The sequence below is a fragment of the Bos taurus genome, chromosome 13, assembly GCF_002263795.3.
Source record: "Bos taurus isolate L1 Dominette 01449 registration number 42190680 breed Hereford chromosome 13, ARS-UCD2.0, whole genome shotgun sequence".
In the NCBI taxonomy this organism is placed as follows: Eukaryota; Metazoa; Chordata; class Mammalia; order Artiodactyla; family Bovidae; genus Bos; species Bos taurus.
Genome location: NC_037340.1, coordinates 74,686,117 through 74,701,251, shown reverse-complemented (window position 1 = coordinate 74,701,251; position 15,135 = coordinate 74,686,117). Strand labels below are relative to the sequence as shown.

Genomic DNA, 15,135 nt, shown 5'->3' with positions numbered 1-15,135 from the left:
GGTCTCCTGTGAAAGGAGGGCTCTCCCAGGGGAGAGGCTCCCGTGGCCCGCTAGTCTCCCCTGGAGCTCTGCTTCCCACTCCTGGCATCTGTGCCCACAGCGAGGAGCCCCCGGGGGAGGCAGCCCAGACCGTGGTCGTGGGTGACACCCTGAAAGAAGCTGGCACGCACTTCATCATGGCAGCCGACGGGACCCAGCTGCACCACATCCAGGTGAGGCTGGAAGGGGGCCAGCTCCGCCCTCGCCCATCTACCCGCCCCCTGCTTCCGGTCCCTGCCCAGCCCCGCCCCTCCGCACCGCCCTTTTCCCTCACGTCCCGCCCCCTCTCCACAGCTGACTGCAGACAGCTCCATCTCCTTCCCAAGTACGGAAGCCTTGGCCTCCGGCGCCAAGTGGCCCCTCCTGCAGTATGGGGGGCTGCCCAGAGATGGTCCTGAGCCCCCGGCTCCAGCCAGGACCCACCAGCCAAGGGACCCTCAGGGCTCTGCCTCCCCACCTCCTGCAGCCAGCAAACCCCTGGGCCTGGTAGTGCCCCCCTCGCCGCCATCTGCAGCTACTGCCTCATCAAAGAAGTTTTCCTGCAAGATCTGTGCCGAGGCCTTCACCGGCCGAGCAGAGATGGAGAGTCACAAACGGGCCCACGCCGGGCCGGGAGCCTTCAAGTGCCCTGACTGTCCCGTTCAGCGCTCGCCAGTGGCCCGAGGTCCGGGTAGGTGCCCTGTTTCTCTGCTGGCCCCTGTCTGTGTAACAAAGCTTGACTAAGCACCCTCCATGCCGGATCTTCCGCTCCCCACTGGGCTCAGAGGTGACTCAGCAAGGCCCCAGCTCTCAGGGGGCTCAGTCTGGTGGGGAGACACACCAGGCGGGGACTGACACCAGACAGTGTCCCCAGGGTGAACGCAGCGCACACACACAGGAAATGAGTCACGTGGACTTGGGGTGCTGGGGGGACTTGCTGGAGGTGATGGCTAAGCTGGGTTGGCAGGAGCAGAGGGGTGGTACCCTGAGGCAGCTGGGGAGACACGAGGGAAGTTCCGGGGACTCCATCCCGAGAAGGACCAGTTCTCAGTTCTGACTGCGTGCTGAATCCTCACACAGCTCTGTGTGGGGGGCGGGCAGAGCCCAGAGTGTCAGGGCTGGGGGTGACCTTTAGAGGCCCCTCTTTGAGCCAGTACGTTTCACAGGGGTGACCTGAGGGGGAGCAGGGATGGGCTGAGTGGCCTCATGATGGAGCCAGCGGGGTGGCAGCAGACTGAGCACAGGTCTGTTGCATCGGAGCCGTCTGTCCTGAGCAGCGCTGCCCCACCCCGCCCGCAGGCCCACATGGCACAGCACTCGAGCCTGCGGCCCCACCAGTGCAGCCAGTGCAGCTTCGCCTCCAAGAACAAGAAGGACCTGCGGCGGCACATGCTGACCCACACCAACGAGAAACCCTTCGAGTGCCAGCTCTGCGGGCAGCGGTGAGGCTTGGCGAAGCCTGTGGGGCTGCTGGGCCTGCGGAGGGTGGGGGGGCGCCCCTGAGCCTGCATCCTCCTCCCTCAGCTTCAACCGCAACGGGCACCTCAAGTTCCACATCCAGCGGCTCCACAGCCCTGACGGGAGGAAGACGGCAGCCCCCACTGCACGGGCCCCAGCCCGGCCCCCCACCCAGACCATCATCCTCAACAGTGATGACGAAACGCTGGCCACACTGCACAGTGAGCAGGACCCCAGGGTGGACCTGGGACTGGAGCCACTGCCCCAGCACACACCCTTGGGCTGGGGTGGAGCCGGGCCATGTCAGGTTTCCCTGGAACCCCTGAGCGAATGTCCCCCCTTTTCTGCCCAGCTGCCTTCCAGTCCAGTCACGGAGTCCTGGGTCCGGAGCGGCTCCAACAGGCACTGGGCCAGGAACACATCTTCGTGGCCCAGGAACAGACAGTGAGCAATCCGGTGAGAGCCTGAGTTTGGGGGCCCCGCTGGCGGGTTGGGGACGGGGTGGGGGCACCCAGAAATCTGAAGCTAGAGCTGGCCTGGCCATGACAGGAGGAAGCCGCCTACATCCAAGAGATCACCACGGCAGACGGCCAGATGGTCCAGCACCTGGTGGCATCTGACAGCCAGGTGAGCTGCCGCTGCTGACCACCCGGGCCGGGGCGCCCATCCTCCCCCCAGGAGGAGGGGGGACAGTACTTTGCAAATGACCCCTCTGAGGGTCCATCCTTGCAGTTGCCATTGCTGATGGGGTGGGTGTCCCCAGCCACTCTGCTCTGCCTTCCTCGTGGAGCTTCCGGGGGGTGGGCTGTCAGCATCTGCCTCTTCTCCCTTCTCAGGTACAGTACATCATTTCCCCAGACGGAGTCCAGCAGCTCCTTCCCCAGGAATATGTGGTGGTGCCCGAGGGCCATCACATCCAGGTAGGCCAGGCCTGGGGCAAGGCCAGGGGAGCGGGGTGGAGAGGCGCCGACACCTCCTTCCAGGATCACTATGTGGGCTTCCTCTCTCCAGGTACAGGAGGGCCAGATCACGCACATCCAGTATGAGCAAGGGGCCCCCTTCCTTCAGGAGTCCCAGGTAGAGCCCCTGGGGACCCAGGGGAGCAGAGGTCCAGGCAGGGGGCCTGTAAGGCTGTGTCTCACTGGCTTCTCTTCTCCAGATCCAATACGTGCCTGTGTCCCCGGGCCAGCAGTTGGTCACCCAGGCCCAGCTCGAGGCTGCGGCACACTCAGCTGTCACAGGTACAGGGCTAGACCCGGAGGGTCTCGGGGGCCTGGGAGCCAGGCCTCATTCCTGGGCCTCAGGTCACCGTCCTCTCCCCTCCCCGGCAGCGGTGGCTGACGCTGCCATGGCCCAAGCCCAGGGCCTCTTTGGCACAGAGGAGGCGGTGCCCGAACACATCCAACAGCTGCAGCACCAGGGCATCGAATACGACGTCATCACCCTGAGCGATGACTGAGCGAGCCCCAGGAGCCCCAGGAGCCCAGCACAGACCGTGAATGTTGATGGGGCCTGCCCTGCTGGGGGTGGAGGCCCATGGGGACTCCCTCCCTGCTCCACCTAGGATCTCCAGATACTGAGCAGCCAGCATCCTGTCACTCCTGGGGAGCCAGACCTGTGCTGCTGGGGTTGCGGACAGCCATGGGCACCAGCCAGGACACGCTGGGGGCCCCAGCCTGCAGGCAGGCTTCGGGAGAGAAATTTATTTTTGTTGGTATGTACCCACTGGTCTCTCAGGCTCAATAAAGGGACCAGAGTCTAGCCGTGGCCCACTCCGTTTGTCCACGTGCTGCTACAGCTGGAACCAGGCAAGGCCTTAGGAAGCAGGAAGAGGAGCCTGTTAGAGCCCACGAGGGTGGGACTGAGGTGGGAGCTGCCCGGCCAGAGGTGCACCCTGCCCCGCCTCTGTAAGTACAGTGGCCCAGGAGGGCAGACTCGTGGGGCAGCAGCCTGGTACCGAGAGACGGCCAAGCTGAGGAAAGTGGACAGCACCTTCAGGCGCTGCTTCCTCCCCAGCCCCAGGGGCGCACTGGCCCCACGCCTCAAGGTCCTCCGCGCACAGCCAGGTACTGGCACCGAGGCCAACAGAGCCCAGGTGCCCTGGAGCTGCACTTCCTCCTGGCCCTTGACCGTAAAACAGCCGGCTGCCCACTCAGTGGTGGCTCCAGGCATCTAGGTTTCTACCAGCCCTCCACTCCCCAGGGGTGTCAGTGAAGCTGCTGCTGGCTGTGGGAGCTTGGGGCTTGCAGGTGGTTGACACTGCCTCTGGACCCTTCAGACTTCCTGGGCACAGCAGGATGAGAATCTAGATCCTGGAGCCCGGGGCCAGGTGTGAAGGCCCAGAAGTCATGAGAAGGTGCGCCTGGATGTGCAGTGGAGGGCTGCGGTCCTGCCGAGTGGCTCCAGCTTCCTCAGCCTGCTCTGCCCTCAAGACCCTCACACGTCCTCAGGGGGGTTTCTGTATTTCCTTTTACAAATGAAACAAGGTGGCAACAGGATGGGGTGAGGAAAGGGAGGGAGGGCCGGACGGGGCTATTTACAGGGGGCCTGGAGTGAGTGTGAGGTGGGGAGTTGGGGGGACGGGGCAGGGAGGGGGCGCCCTGGCAGAGCCACGTCTTCCTATGTCATCGGCGGCCGCCCCACGAGGCGGGTCCTGGGGTCCACTCTGCCCCCAGAGCCCCAGCAGTCCACAGCAGCACCCAGGAGCTCCTCCTCCCTGCAGGCTGTGTTAAGTGGAGTGCGGCTCTCGGCTCGGGCCCTGGTCCCGGCCTGAGTCCCGGTCCTTGGCCTCTGAGGATGCGGAGCCGCTGGAGCCATGGCTGCGCCCCGACTGTCGGCAGGCGGCACTCAGCTCCTGCAACCGCTCAGGTGTGGGCCCCCACTTGGCGAAGCCGGGCTCGTTCTGCAGGAAGAGCACGGCCGTGTTGTGGACGGCCTTGTAGTGCATTTCCTCCCTGCGGGCAAGAGCAGTGGCTCAAGGCAGGGCCCAGCAGGGTGAGCCCAGCCCGGCCCTCCCGCCTCGCCCACCCAGCACCCACTTCTTGCAGACGTGCTGGGAGCCACTGCGGTACTCGTGCTCGAAGGCAGGCAGAACCAGCTGGTGGCGCTTGAAGCGGCTCTGCTCCATGCGGGTGAGCGCTGGGGTTGGGGGTTCTCGCCACTCAGGGATGAACACGATGAAGGACAGGGGCTCTGGCGAGCTCTCAAGCAGTTTCTGTGGGAAGGGTCCCAGGGAGGGTATCAGGGGCTTGCACTCCAGGCTGCTGGCCCTCAGGCTTGCCAACCAAGCCCCCACACCCAGTCACACACCCACCTCAAAGTGAGAGACCATGGCGTCCATGAGCTCCTCACAGAAGGGAGGGTTGGCCTCGAAGGAACCGCTCAGTGGGGAGAAGTCCAGGCAGGGCCTGGGGGAAGAGGCAAGCGTGTAGGTCCCACCAGGACCCAGCCCCTCCACCAAGAACAGGTGCCACCCCCACCACAGGCAGCCCTTTGGAGACAGGGCTCTGGTCAGGCCAGGGGCCAAGGGCCACCCTTGGTTTGTCCTGGGACAAGAGGTGGCCCGCTCTGTTGAACAGCTGAGGACAGAGAGGCTCAGGCTTGGGGGCCAAGTCCACGGAACTGGTTAGGGGAGGAGGTAGGGCCCAAACCCAGTGGTGACCAGGCTGCCCTCCCGCTGGCCTGGCTGCCTCCGTGCCCTATCCGCTCACTGTGGGACCAGGTGCTCCGCCTCCTGACCCAGGATAGTTTACTGAGCGCCACTGGCTGGGTCAGGGCTGGCATAGGTTTCCAGACCTGCAGCAGCATGTCCACGGCCACAGGGCTGGTGACGGGAGGCAGGGACTCCACCTGAAACTGCTCAGGCCCCAAGCCCTCCAGCATCGGGAAGCAGCTGACCCCGGTGGGCTCTGTAACCGCCCAGGCCCGAAGCCCCTCAGCATCAGGAAGCAGCTGACCCCGGTGGGCTCTGTGCCCTGGAGGACACTACCCAGGCAGGAGGCCCAGAAGCATGGGGCACTCACCCGCGGGAGCCGAAGTAGCCGTCTGTGTCAGGAAAGGCGGAGCAGTACTGGCGGAAGTAGCAGTTGAGGGGCGAGGCGAAGCACTCGAAGCTGACGCCGAAGAGTCGGTGCAGTGCCTCGAAGACGTGCACCGGCAGCGAGCCCTGCAGGCCTGTGCCCTCGTAGAGACCCACGCCGAACATCATCTGCGGAGCGGCTGGCTCAGCCTCGGGCGGCCTCCCCGCCCTCCGGGTCAGCCCGCCCCCAGCCGCCCCGGCCAGTACCTGGTACCGGCGAAGCAGACACCAGACCCGGGGCAGGAATCTCTCAAAGGCGGAGTCGTCGATGCAGCTGTAGCGGTAAAGGAGCCACTGTGGGGCAGAAAGCAGTGGGCTTCAACTGCAGCCCGCCCACTGCCGCCCCCTCAGCAGACTCCAGCTGAGAGAGGGCCGGCTCCGTGCGCCCTCCTGGAGCTGCCTCCCGCCGTGGCTCTTACCAGCTTGCTGAAGTAGTTGCGGCTGACCTTGACCATCTCGCCCTTGTAGCGGACGCAGACCACGCTGTTCTCCACGTGCATCTCCACGCTGGGCATGGGGGGCGCGGGCACGGCCAGCCGCACTGGGTAGCAGTACACCAGGCGGGGCTCCACCTCAGGCGCCTCCACCTCCTCTGCGGGCAGGAGCGCGGGGAGGCCGTCACCCTGACGCTCTGGGCCCACCCAGGCCAGGCGCTTCCCACATGTGTCCCAGGGACCAGGAGAGGTAAGTCCCATCCGGGGAGGAGTGAACTGCAGCTCAGGGACGTGACGTGACATGAAAGTCGCTCAGTCGTGTCCCGACTCTTTGCGACCCCATGGACTATACAGTCCATGTAACTCTCCAGGTCACAATACTGGAGTGGGTAGCCCTGCCCTTCTCCAGAGGATCTTCCCAACCCAGGGATCGAGCCCAGGTCTCCCACATTGCAGTGGATTCTTTACCAGCTGAGCCACAAGGGAAGCCCAACAGCAGCTCAGATGGTTCAGTAACTAAGGAGACAGCTAGGCAACAGGCAGGAGCAAGAAGCGGGGGTCCACATCAACACACTCTGAACCCACTCAGGCCACCATACCTTGGGGCCTGGTGGGCAAGCTGTGGGTTTGCTGCCATGGAGAAGTATGAGAACTACACTGCCTGCCTCCTAACAGTCATGAGACTGTGTATAGGGCTCTTCTGGGGCCCAGCACTTGGAGGTCCCCGAATCCTCACACGCCCCTGTGGCTAGGTGTCACCCCTCAGAGAGGCTTACAGAGGACGGACGTGAAAGCAGGCCGCCTGCCTATCTCCCTGTCTGTCTCTCGCACCTCCAGCCCTCCCTTTCTTATCACTTCTGCTTCCCGGAGGGCGCGGAAACCCCAGAGCCAAAGGTCACAGCAGGTCCCACTGCTGGGAGAAACGGGCCTCCTCGAACCAGTCCATGGCCTTGAAACTCAGCCTTACTTGTCCCTTCTGTACCACCTGGTGCCCTACCTGGGATGTTGTTTTCCTTGAGGATGGCAAGGTGCTTCTCTCGGATCCGTTTGACGTACTCCAGGGAGATGTGGTAGATCTTGCTGCAGATGCCTTCCACGGAGTCCTTGGCTGCAGCCGAGACGTGGGGGCCACACTGCCTCCGGAGGTGTTCCAGGCGGTCCTGAGGGGGAGAGACTCCTGGTCAGGCTCCAGGGGCTGGTGTGGGAGGGCTGTCAGATCCCAACTGTCCTCGTCCTGAAACAGGCTCTGCTACTTACTAACTGTGTCACTTGGACAAATCCCTTGGCATCACTGAATCTTATTCCTCAACAGTTAAGGCAACACAAAATACTTACCTAACAAGGCAGTTTGAATATTAAATGCAGTCATTCCCATTAAGGATCTGCCATGCCCTTGGTATACAATTACGTATCTAATAAAAGCCAGCACTTACTACTGGGGTTACACTAGGGCAAATCTCTTGCTGGGGAAACAAACAAACCAGGAATAATCCCTGCTTACAAGGCATCTGCAGTTTATGGGGAGAATGGCTGTTGTAAAACAGGCTCTCTGGGCACTGCAGATGTGGATTTGCGCCTTCAGCGATTTGTAAGGTTAACTGTAGGCCTTTGTAATTACGCTGAATTGCACATGTCACAGTGATGGGTGAAAATGAGTCACTCTTGCTAGTGAGGTCACCTACCTTTATCACTCTCTACGTGTCAAGTACACAGTTACTATCGTGAAGTGCGAAACCTTGTCTCTTGTGAAAAATGGTCCTGAAAAGAAAGCCCATTGCTAGTGCTGGTGGAGAGTTGAAGAGTGATGGGTTTGGGCCAGAAAACAGAATTGTTTTGGACTATTAAAGTAGGCGGTTGAATCTGGTGGTAGCTCTGAACTGCAGTAGGGCCGCACACACCAAGCAAGGCAGTCTGTCCATCTGTTTTCCAAAAATCTAAAGGGAGGTGTTGGAACATTCATTAAGTTGAAAAGGCAGCTTACTTTGGTGTGTGGCCAAGCACAGGATTCCAGTAAGAACCGTAACAACAGAAGTGTTCTTTGGGAGAAAGCCAGGAGCTGAGAGGAACGGCTCCACAGACATGAGTTGGGGACTTGATGAGTGTCAAAGGTCGGCCGAATGCACAGGAGACGGCTGCCATGGGGGCCTGCCTGGCCTCGGCAGGCAAAGTGGGCTTCTTGGAAGCAGTGGCCTTCCACCCAGGGCTACTCACCATGTAGTCCTCCTTGGAGGCAGAGTGGTCCTTCCGCAGCCAGCTGAAGGTATCCTCCACGTTCCACTTGACCACCTTCCTGCTGTCAGGAGACGCGCTCCTGCCAGTTGAGGGCGCATAAAAAGGGGCTGGCTGTTAAGCACCCGCTGCCCACTCCTTCCTTCTCCCATTCCGCTGCCACTGGTGTTTGGGCATCAACACCCAGGCTGACAGTGCAACCCTTGCTGTCTGAGGGAGCAGGCCCCACTCCAGCCACCAAGCGTCATGACCGGGCCCCAGGGGTGGGCCTGAAGGCCCAGGCCCTCCCCTCACGCTGGCTGGAGACCCGTCACACTGGGCCAGGAGACAAGAGCCCAACAAACCTGGACTCGATGAGCCGCCTGGCCGCCTCTGCGTACTTGAAGAGCAGACGCTTGGCCTCCTCCCGGAACTTGATTCGGGATAACCTGGGTCAGAGAGCAGGGGGAGTGAGCCTGACTACCCTGGCCTGGGCACACAACCAAGAGGCTGGGGTCGGCTGGCCTGGCTGGGGGGCATACCTGATGGGAATGTCATTCATGATTTCGCGAAACATGGAAGGTGACACCACCGGCTCACAGTTGCTTGGCAACAGGGGGTCAGAGCCTTTGTCCACAACCTTGCGCTCTAGCATCCAGCGGTTGAAAGATTCCCGGGGGGGCTCAATGCCTGTGGGACAGGACAGTAGATCAAAGTCCAGATTCAGTCAGCAGGCTCCATGGGGCGGCACCGGAGGCGTGGTGTGGGCACCAGAGGTGCCACAGTAAACAAGGGACAGCCCCCGCTATGTCAGGAGCTCAGTCCCAGGCAACATCTCCCGAAGTGTATTCTGAGAACTGCTAGTTCCATAAAAGGCACAAGGCGTAACAACGCAGGGACGGATGGATTCTGTATCTCAGCCAAGTTTAAGCCGGCTTATTAATAAAAGCTACAGTTTACTAAGCCCTTACTCCCTGGAGTAACTGTGTGAGGGGTAGGTGCTCGGCTTTTTACGCCCTTTAACAGATACATAAAAAGGCTGTGAGTACTGCCTGGCAGACAGTGCCTAGTGCCTATTTTTTGTTGTTCGGGTGTTGCTGATGCTACGTAGACACCCTTATGTGGACTACCGCTACCTTACAGGTGAGAGAACCCGAGTGCAGAGAGGTTGGTCAATAAGCCCAAAGTCACAGAGCAGCAGTTACTGGAGCTGGGACCCCTCCAGAACACAGGCGCAGCCCCTGGGTTCCACGGTGCCACTCCCTGAGCCCCACTGGCCAAGCCCCAGCTCCAGCTCATGGTGAGCGCACACAAGGCAGGTGGGCCCGGGAGGCAGTACCCTCTCGCTGCTGGCACAGCTCCCGGTAGTGCTGCCGGAGCTTCAGGATGAGCTGGGAGCGGAGCAGCTCCACCTCGGGGTGTGGAGGCAGCACCTCCGAAGGCCCCCGGTGCTTGATGACCGCGTTGGTCTGAATGTCCAGATCCCAGTACACCCTGGGGGCACAGACAGAGCAATGAGGAGGCGGACGCCCTGCCTGCTCCCCTCTCCGCTCCCCACACACACACAGTCCTGGGCAGGCCAGCCATCCAGGATGCGCAGCAGCAAGGACTCACTCTGTGGGTCGGAGGAGAGCTGCCTGCTGTTTATCTTCAGGGGACGTGCCCCAGATCTTCAGCGTTGGGGTTCCTGGGATGCTGGGGGAGCTGGGGACTGACGGGCCCGTGGGCGTCATGGGGATTTCAATCTGGAGTAAGAATCAAAGGTCTGAGGTCAGGGGAGCTGGCCGGGCTGCACCACTGCGAGCCCCACCTCCTGACTGACTGCCGAAGCCCAGCACACAGGGGCCCTGCCAGCTGCCTGCCCGCCCCAGTCCGCTGACACTCACCTTGGGCTTCTTCACGCCGTTGCCGCTGGGCTGCTCTTCCGAGAGCTGCCGCTTTCGGGGCTTGTTCTCAGCCAGAGGGGTTTCCACCAAGCTTGAGTCTTGGGGCAGGGGGGTCGCATTCAGCCCTAAAGGGTCCGACTGGTGGAGGGAGACCAGCAGAGTTGCAACCAGGGCCGGCGGCTTAAGAGCCCCAGTACTCGAGTCCTGGCCCCCTCCCGCCCCTACTCCTACTCCTTGGAGAAGAGCACAGGGGCTGGGGTGCAGGACGAACACTGGGCTCCGCTCCTGCAACTGTGCACCCCAGGCCAGGGCCTTCTCCCTGGTGGGCCGTGCTGAGCCCTACCTCGCCTCTGAAAGCATGATTTAAGGGGTCAACGCAGGTGACCAGTTTAAAACGCCGCCTGGCATGAGAACCAGAATGGAGGGATTCCCTGGCGGCCCAGTGGCTAGAACTCTGTGCTTTCACTGCTGAGGGCGAGGATTTGATCTCCAGTCAGGGAACTAAAGATCCTGCATGCTGAACAGCACGGCCAGAAAAAACCAGAACGACAGGAATAAAGGGGAAACTTAAAACACTTGGAACTCCTGTGGTGATACTGAGAGTATGAGTGTGACGGCGGACAGGGTGCAAATTCTGCTCTGCCTCTTACTGCCTTGAGGTCTTGGGCCAGTCCCTTCCCCTCTCTGAGCCTCAGTGTGTTCATCTGCAAAATGGGGGTGGACTGTGCCCAGAAAACAAAGTCTGCCCCAAGTGACAGGGACCCAGACAGACGGCCCACACCCACACGTCCCCGTCACGTCAACACGGGCTCCCAGACAGTGCTGCTCACCGCTTCCCACTTTCACTCAGCTAACCTCACACGCTGGTTCTCGAGGGAGCCCTCCCCGTCCCCCCCCTTCCCTAGACCCGCTCAGCACCCCTGCTGGGCTCTGACCCTGTTTTCCTGTGGGTGCTACACTGTAATCCGGGGCGCCCCCAGCAGGCAAGGGCAGGACTAGATCTACCTTGCTCACGACTGCATCCCAGGCACAGTGCCCAACGTGCTACCCAAGCTCAACAGCACCCCTTCACAGAATCATCTTCCTGTGTCCGATAGTCTCTGCTACTAGAGGACAGCTTCCAGGTGGGCAGGACTGTGTGTCCGTCTTGCTGGGCACTGTGTCCCCTGGCCCTGACACAGTGCCAGGTGAGTTAACAGCTGCTCAAGGTACATTTGGGGAAGGCCCAGATGCCAGAAGCCGCTGAGACACCACCCGGCCCCGCCCCACCCCGCCCCGCCCCAAGGCTGGCACTCACAATCACGTCGTGCTGGCCTAGCACAGGCATCTCCCACAGGGACTGGTTGGTGAATCGGTTGAAGTAGTAGGGACGGTTCTCCCTTCGGCTCCAGCACTTCTCCCAGCCTGCGTGCACCAGCTCCTCTGCAAACAAGCACGGAATCCAGCCAGGGTCACGGCTGCTCCTGGGCACCCTGCCGACCCCACTGCCCTGCCACGGCCCCTCGCTGGTACCTGGGAGGTCCTGCACCAGGCGGATGGGCTTTGGAGAACAGGGCTGGCTCTGACTGGAGGTGCCGGGGGAGTGACTTAACAAGGATGCTTCCTCCCGGGGGCTGCCGTGATTCTCATTGGCCATCTCAGCACCCACACGGGACCTGCCACACAGAGGACTGAAAGGTGTCAGGGCCAGCAGGGCGTGGAGGTCGATCCCCCCCACCCCGCGACTGCACCTGAATTACAGTCCACCAAGGGCCCCAGTGACCGCCTACACCTGTGAAGCCGATCCAGTCCCATGCTGGAGGGCCAGCCTGCTGCCACAGGAGCCCTCAGGCCTACGTTGCTGTTCCCTCAACTGTCAAATGGGGGCGCTCCCGTTACTCTTTTGGCCTGGAATTCTCTTTCCCCATTCATGTCTCTGCCTGGCTTACCACTAGGTCCTCCATCCTCCAGGAACCCGTCCTTCGTTCCCTTCCCCAAGCTAGGCGGTCAGAGTCCCTCCCTAGGATTGTAGCACTCAAATCCTCTGGTCCATCAACTCAGTTTGCCCCCCTCCATTAGACTGTCAGAACTCCCAGGCCTCAGAAGTGGGTCCAGTTTGGCTCTCTCTGGCGCTCAGCAAAGTACCAGGGACCAGCAGAGCTCTATTCATTCTGCGAATGTTTACCGAGCACCAAGCACCAAGAGTGGCAGACAAGATCAAACAGGGTCTGCACCTGAGAAAGTTGTTCCCATAAGAAGCAGCAATAACTGCTCCTCTTCCCTTTTCCTACCCAGTAAAATCTAACTGGAACACAGCCCAGAGCAGGAAGGAGTACGGCTTCAAATGAGATGCCTCCTCCTAACTACAGACCAGGAAGGTATCTGTTGCTAAAAGAACCAGTATGGCTGAGAAGGAATTCCGAGTTCAGTCCTTCATAATCCCCAGGTGAAAATTTACTTTAAATGCCCACAGAAGGGTCAGCTCCTTCTGATTAGCATTCTCTATTACCCCACCCAAAGCACACTGGCACAAGCCTCAATGGCCAAAGTGGTTCCCAACCCGGCTGTCAGACTCCTAGGGGGGCAACTGAGATCAGGCTGACACTCCGAGAGTTGTTTCAGTGTTGTAACACCCAAAAGAAACCAAACGTTTACCCACAAAGAGACCACAAAGGCATAAACACTGGTTTTTCTCTGCTGCTGAAATTTTATGAACTCATTGTGGCCGCATTGATTATTTCATGATGATCAGAAGCTCTGATGTTGTTGACAACAGCATAGCAATCATTGGGTGGTGGTTTTTATTGTACATTCAGTCATAGACATCATTGTTAATTTGGAAAAGGCAAAGTGGTCACTTCGTCTGTACGGTATGGCAGCTAAAAATGCAGGGAGCAAGAGAACACACAACAAAAGGGGGCCAGGATAACAAAAAGGCTTGGAACCACCAACCAAGGGAAGCTGCCTTGGTTCTCTGGGGAAAAGGATGCCCTGTGCCTTAGGGCTGACCCCCAGGTCTCAAGGCTGAACAAGGTCCCTCTTTCTCTCACCCTCTGGGGTCTGCAACGCTAGCATGAGAGGGTTTTCTTCTCCGGCCAGATGGACCCCCACGTCACCGGGTCCCACAGAGGCAGTGTGGGGGGGGCCTGCAGGAAAGCACAGCGCAGGAGGATGGGCTGGTCAGCAGTGGAGTGGACCGGGGCCCAGGGGATTCCTTGCATCAGCAACTGCAGAGCAAAGAGAAGAAAAGAGTCGCAGACCTATGAAACGCTGTAGAACAGGGACAATGGCAGGAGAGGCAAGGAGAGAGCACGTCGGGAGCCCCCAGGACGGGGCAGGACACACTGCGGGAGACATGGGGATTCAGGGATGAAAACAGCATTTCTCAAGCTTCCCAACAGCCCACAGGTTCACCTTCACGGACTCGCAGCCCACACAGTCCCCCAGGGCCGAGGAGGGACCTGAGCCTGCTTTAATGCTCTGCTCTGACGGTTGTCACATTTTTAATAAGTATTTAACAAAGGGCCTGTGCTTTCATTTGGACACTTGACACCACAAATTGTAAGCTGGTCTGGCCAATCATAGTACTAAGACAAAAGTGAACAAACATACACATCGCGGATCAGGCGCAGCCCCTAGCCACCTACAGTGAGTGAAAAAACACATTTCTTTGAATCAGGTCTTTAATTCTAAAGACAATAAAATATGCAAATGCATTAAACAACAGAGCGTGTTCACCTTTATTGAAATACTTTTCCCCAAGCAATACTGTGTGATACTGGTGCAGCAGGTAGGTCAACTATGCAGAGAAGGAACAAGCAGTTTAGTGGCCTCACCGTTTCGTGAGGCCGAACCATGACACAGCAGTGTTTCCAAAACGAGCTGTGCATCAGAAACACCAGGGAACTTGTTTAAAAAATCCTCAGATTCCTGTCCGTCACTCCACATCGTAGAGAAACGGGGAGGGGAGGTACACAAATATCTGTATTTTTCACACACACCCCCCAAGAGTGGGGCTGGGAAACCGGATGACTAATTTTCTCACTTTACACCACTTCAAATCTTTACCAATTTTGTTATGATTAAAAAGCTTTTTAATTTCCCAGGTGATCTGGATACAGCAGGTCGATGGCTAAAACACCAGGTCTGGGTTTGGACAGACCCCGGTTCCACACGCTTCTGCCATTTTCCGACTTCAAATAAGAATCATTCGGCCTCTACGGTCCCAATGCGTAGAGCCTAGCACATTGTACACTCTCAGTAGGAAATAACTGCTATTACTAAAAGAACCTTTTTATTTATCTTGTGGCTTCCCGACCCCCAGGCATACCGCAGTTCAACAGTGCCCAGCAGCTTAAGGATAAACAACTGTATCTGCGCAACCACAAGAACCCACCAGAAGGTGAAAAAAAAAAAGACTCCGACTCCAGGATTGGAGGAAGATGGGGCGGGATCATCCAGTAACGCACCAATCAAAGTCCTCCGACCCAGTAGGGAGGCGTCAAAGAGCTCCCAAAGTGCGCAGGCGGGGGGGGCGCGCGAAGGAGGAGCTGGGCCGACTCCCAGCGCGCGCGCACTTTCCCCCTACCCTCTAGCGGGGGCGGGCTGTTTGGCGCGCGCGCGCCGGCCCATCTCCCGGGCTCCGCCCCCCGCCCCGCCGCGCGCTCCCGCCCCCGGGCTGAGGCGACTCAGAGTCGGCGCCCGACACAAAGGCGGTGGCGGCGGCAGCAGCGGAGAGGCCCTAGAGGCCGCTCCGCCCGCGCTCCCCGGACCCAACTCGCTCATCCAGGCCACCGGCTCGGCCGCCCACCCGTGGGCCTAAGATGGCGGCGGCGGCAGAGACGGGACAAGCGGTAGCCCGGAGCGGAAAGCGCCGGAGGGGCCACCGCCGCCTGGCTTCGGAACCCCAGACCCTGGCGCGGCTCGCGGCGGGACCATGGCTTCCTGGGGCTCTTACCTGCCCGCAGCGGACTCGAGGGGACGCGGTTACACGTTCTGCTCGACCGCCCGTTTTGCCGCCTCCGCCTCGCCCTCCCCAACGCCGCTGCCGCCATCTTGTGTCCCGGGCCGGGAC

General features: G+C 60.1%; 2 protein-coding genes across 4 annotated transcripts in view; one reads left to right on the top strand and one right to left on the bottom strand.

The window, feature by feature from the left end:
• The window catches only part of ZNF335 (zinc finger protein 335), a 19,289-nt gene extending 16,046 nt beyond the window's left edge, over positions 1-3,243 (top strand). Inside the window, 11 exon segments of the mRNA NM_001192859.3 lie at positions 101-212; positions 334-674; positions 676-709; positions 1,318-1,460; positions 1,543-1,697; positions 1,829-1,932; positions 2,026-2,103; positions 2,313-2,396; positions 2,488-2,553; positions 2,636-2,717; positions 2,808-3,243. Coding sequence (NP_001179788.2) covers positions 101-212; positions 334-674; positions 676-709; positions 1,318-1,460; positions 1,543-1,697; positions 1,829-1,932; positions 2,026-2,103; positions 2,313-2,396; positions 2,488-2,553; positions 2,636-2,717; positions 2,808-2,935 — 1,327 coding nt within the window. The 3' untranslated portion in view covers positions 2,936-3,243.
• Positions 3,168-15,135, bottom strand: PCIF1 (phosphorylated CTD interacting factor 1). Of its 3 annotated transcripts, none has more exon segments than NM_001103099.2 (17): positions 3,168-4,378; positions 4,515-4,690; positions 4,790-4,883; positions 5,499-5,683; positions 5,762-5,848; positions 5,974-6,146; positions 6,986-7,148; positions 8,200-8,299; positions 8,562-8,645; positions 8,739-8,886; positions 9,536-9,690; positions 9,811-9,941; positions 10,083-10,220; positions 11,380-11,504; positions 11,595-11,737; positions 13,112-13,288; positions 15,019-15,135. In NM_001103099.2, coding segments are annotated over 15 exon segments (1,938 nt in total). In that variant the 5' UTR covers positions 11,719-11,737; positions 13,112-13,288; positions 15,019-15,135; the 3' UTR covers positions 3,168-4,323.

Bases quoted from the DNA above. Each gene is read 5' to 3' on its own strand.
- PCIF1 (XM_005214797.5), bottom strand. From the start codon at position 11,718: ATGGCCAATGAGAATCACGGCAGCCCCCGGGAGGAAGCATCCTTGTTA. The intron at 5,684-5,761 runs GTACTGGCCGGG...GCCGCTCCGCAG, and splicing joins GTCTGCTTCGCCGGTACCAG to ATGATGTTCGGCGTGGGTCT. The intron at 4,691-4,789 runs GTGGGTGTGTGA...CCCTTCCCACAG, and splicing joins CCATGGTCTCTCACTTTGAG to AAACTGCTTGAGAGCTCGCC.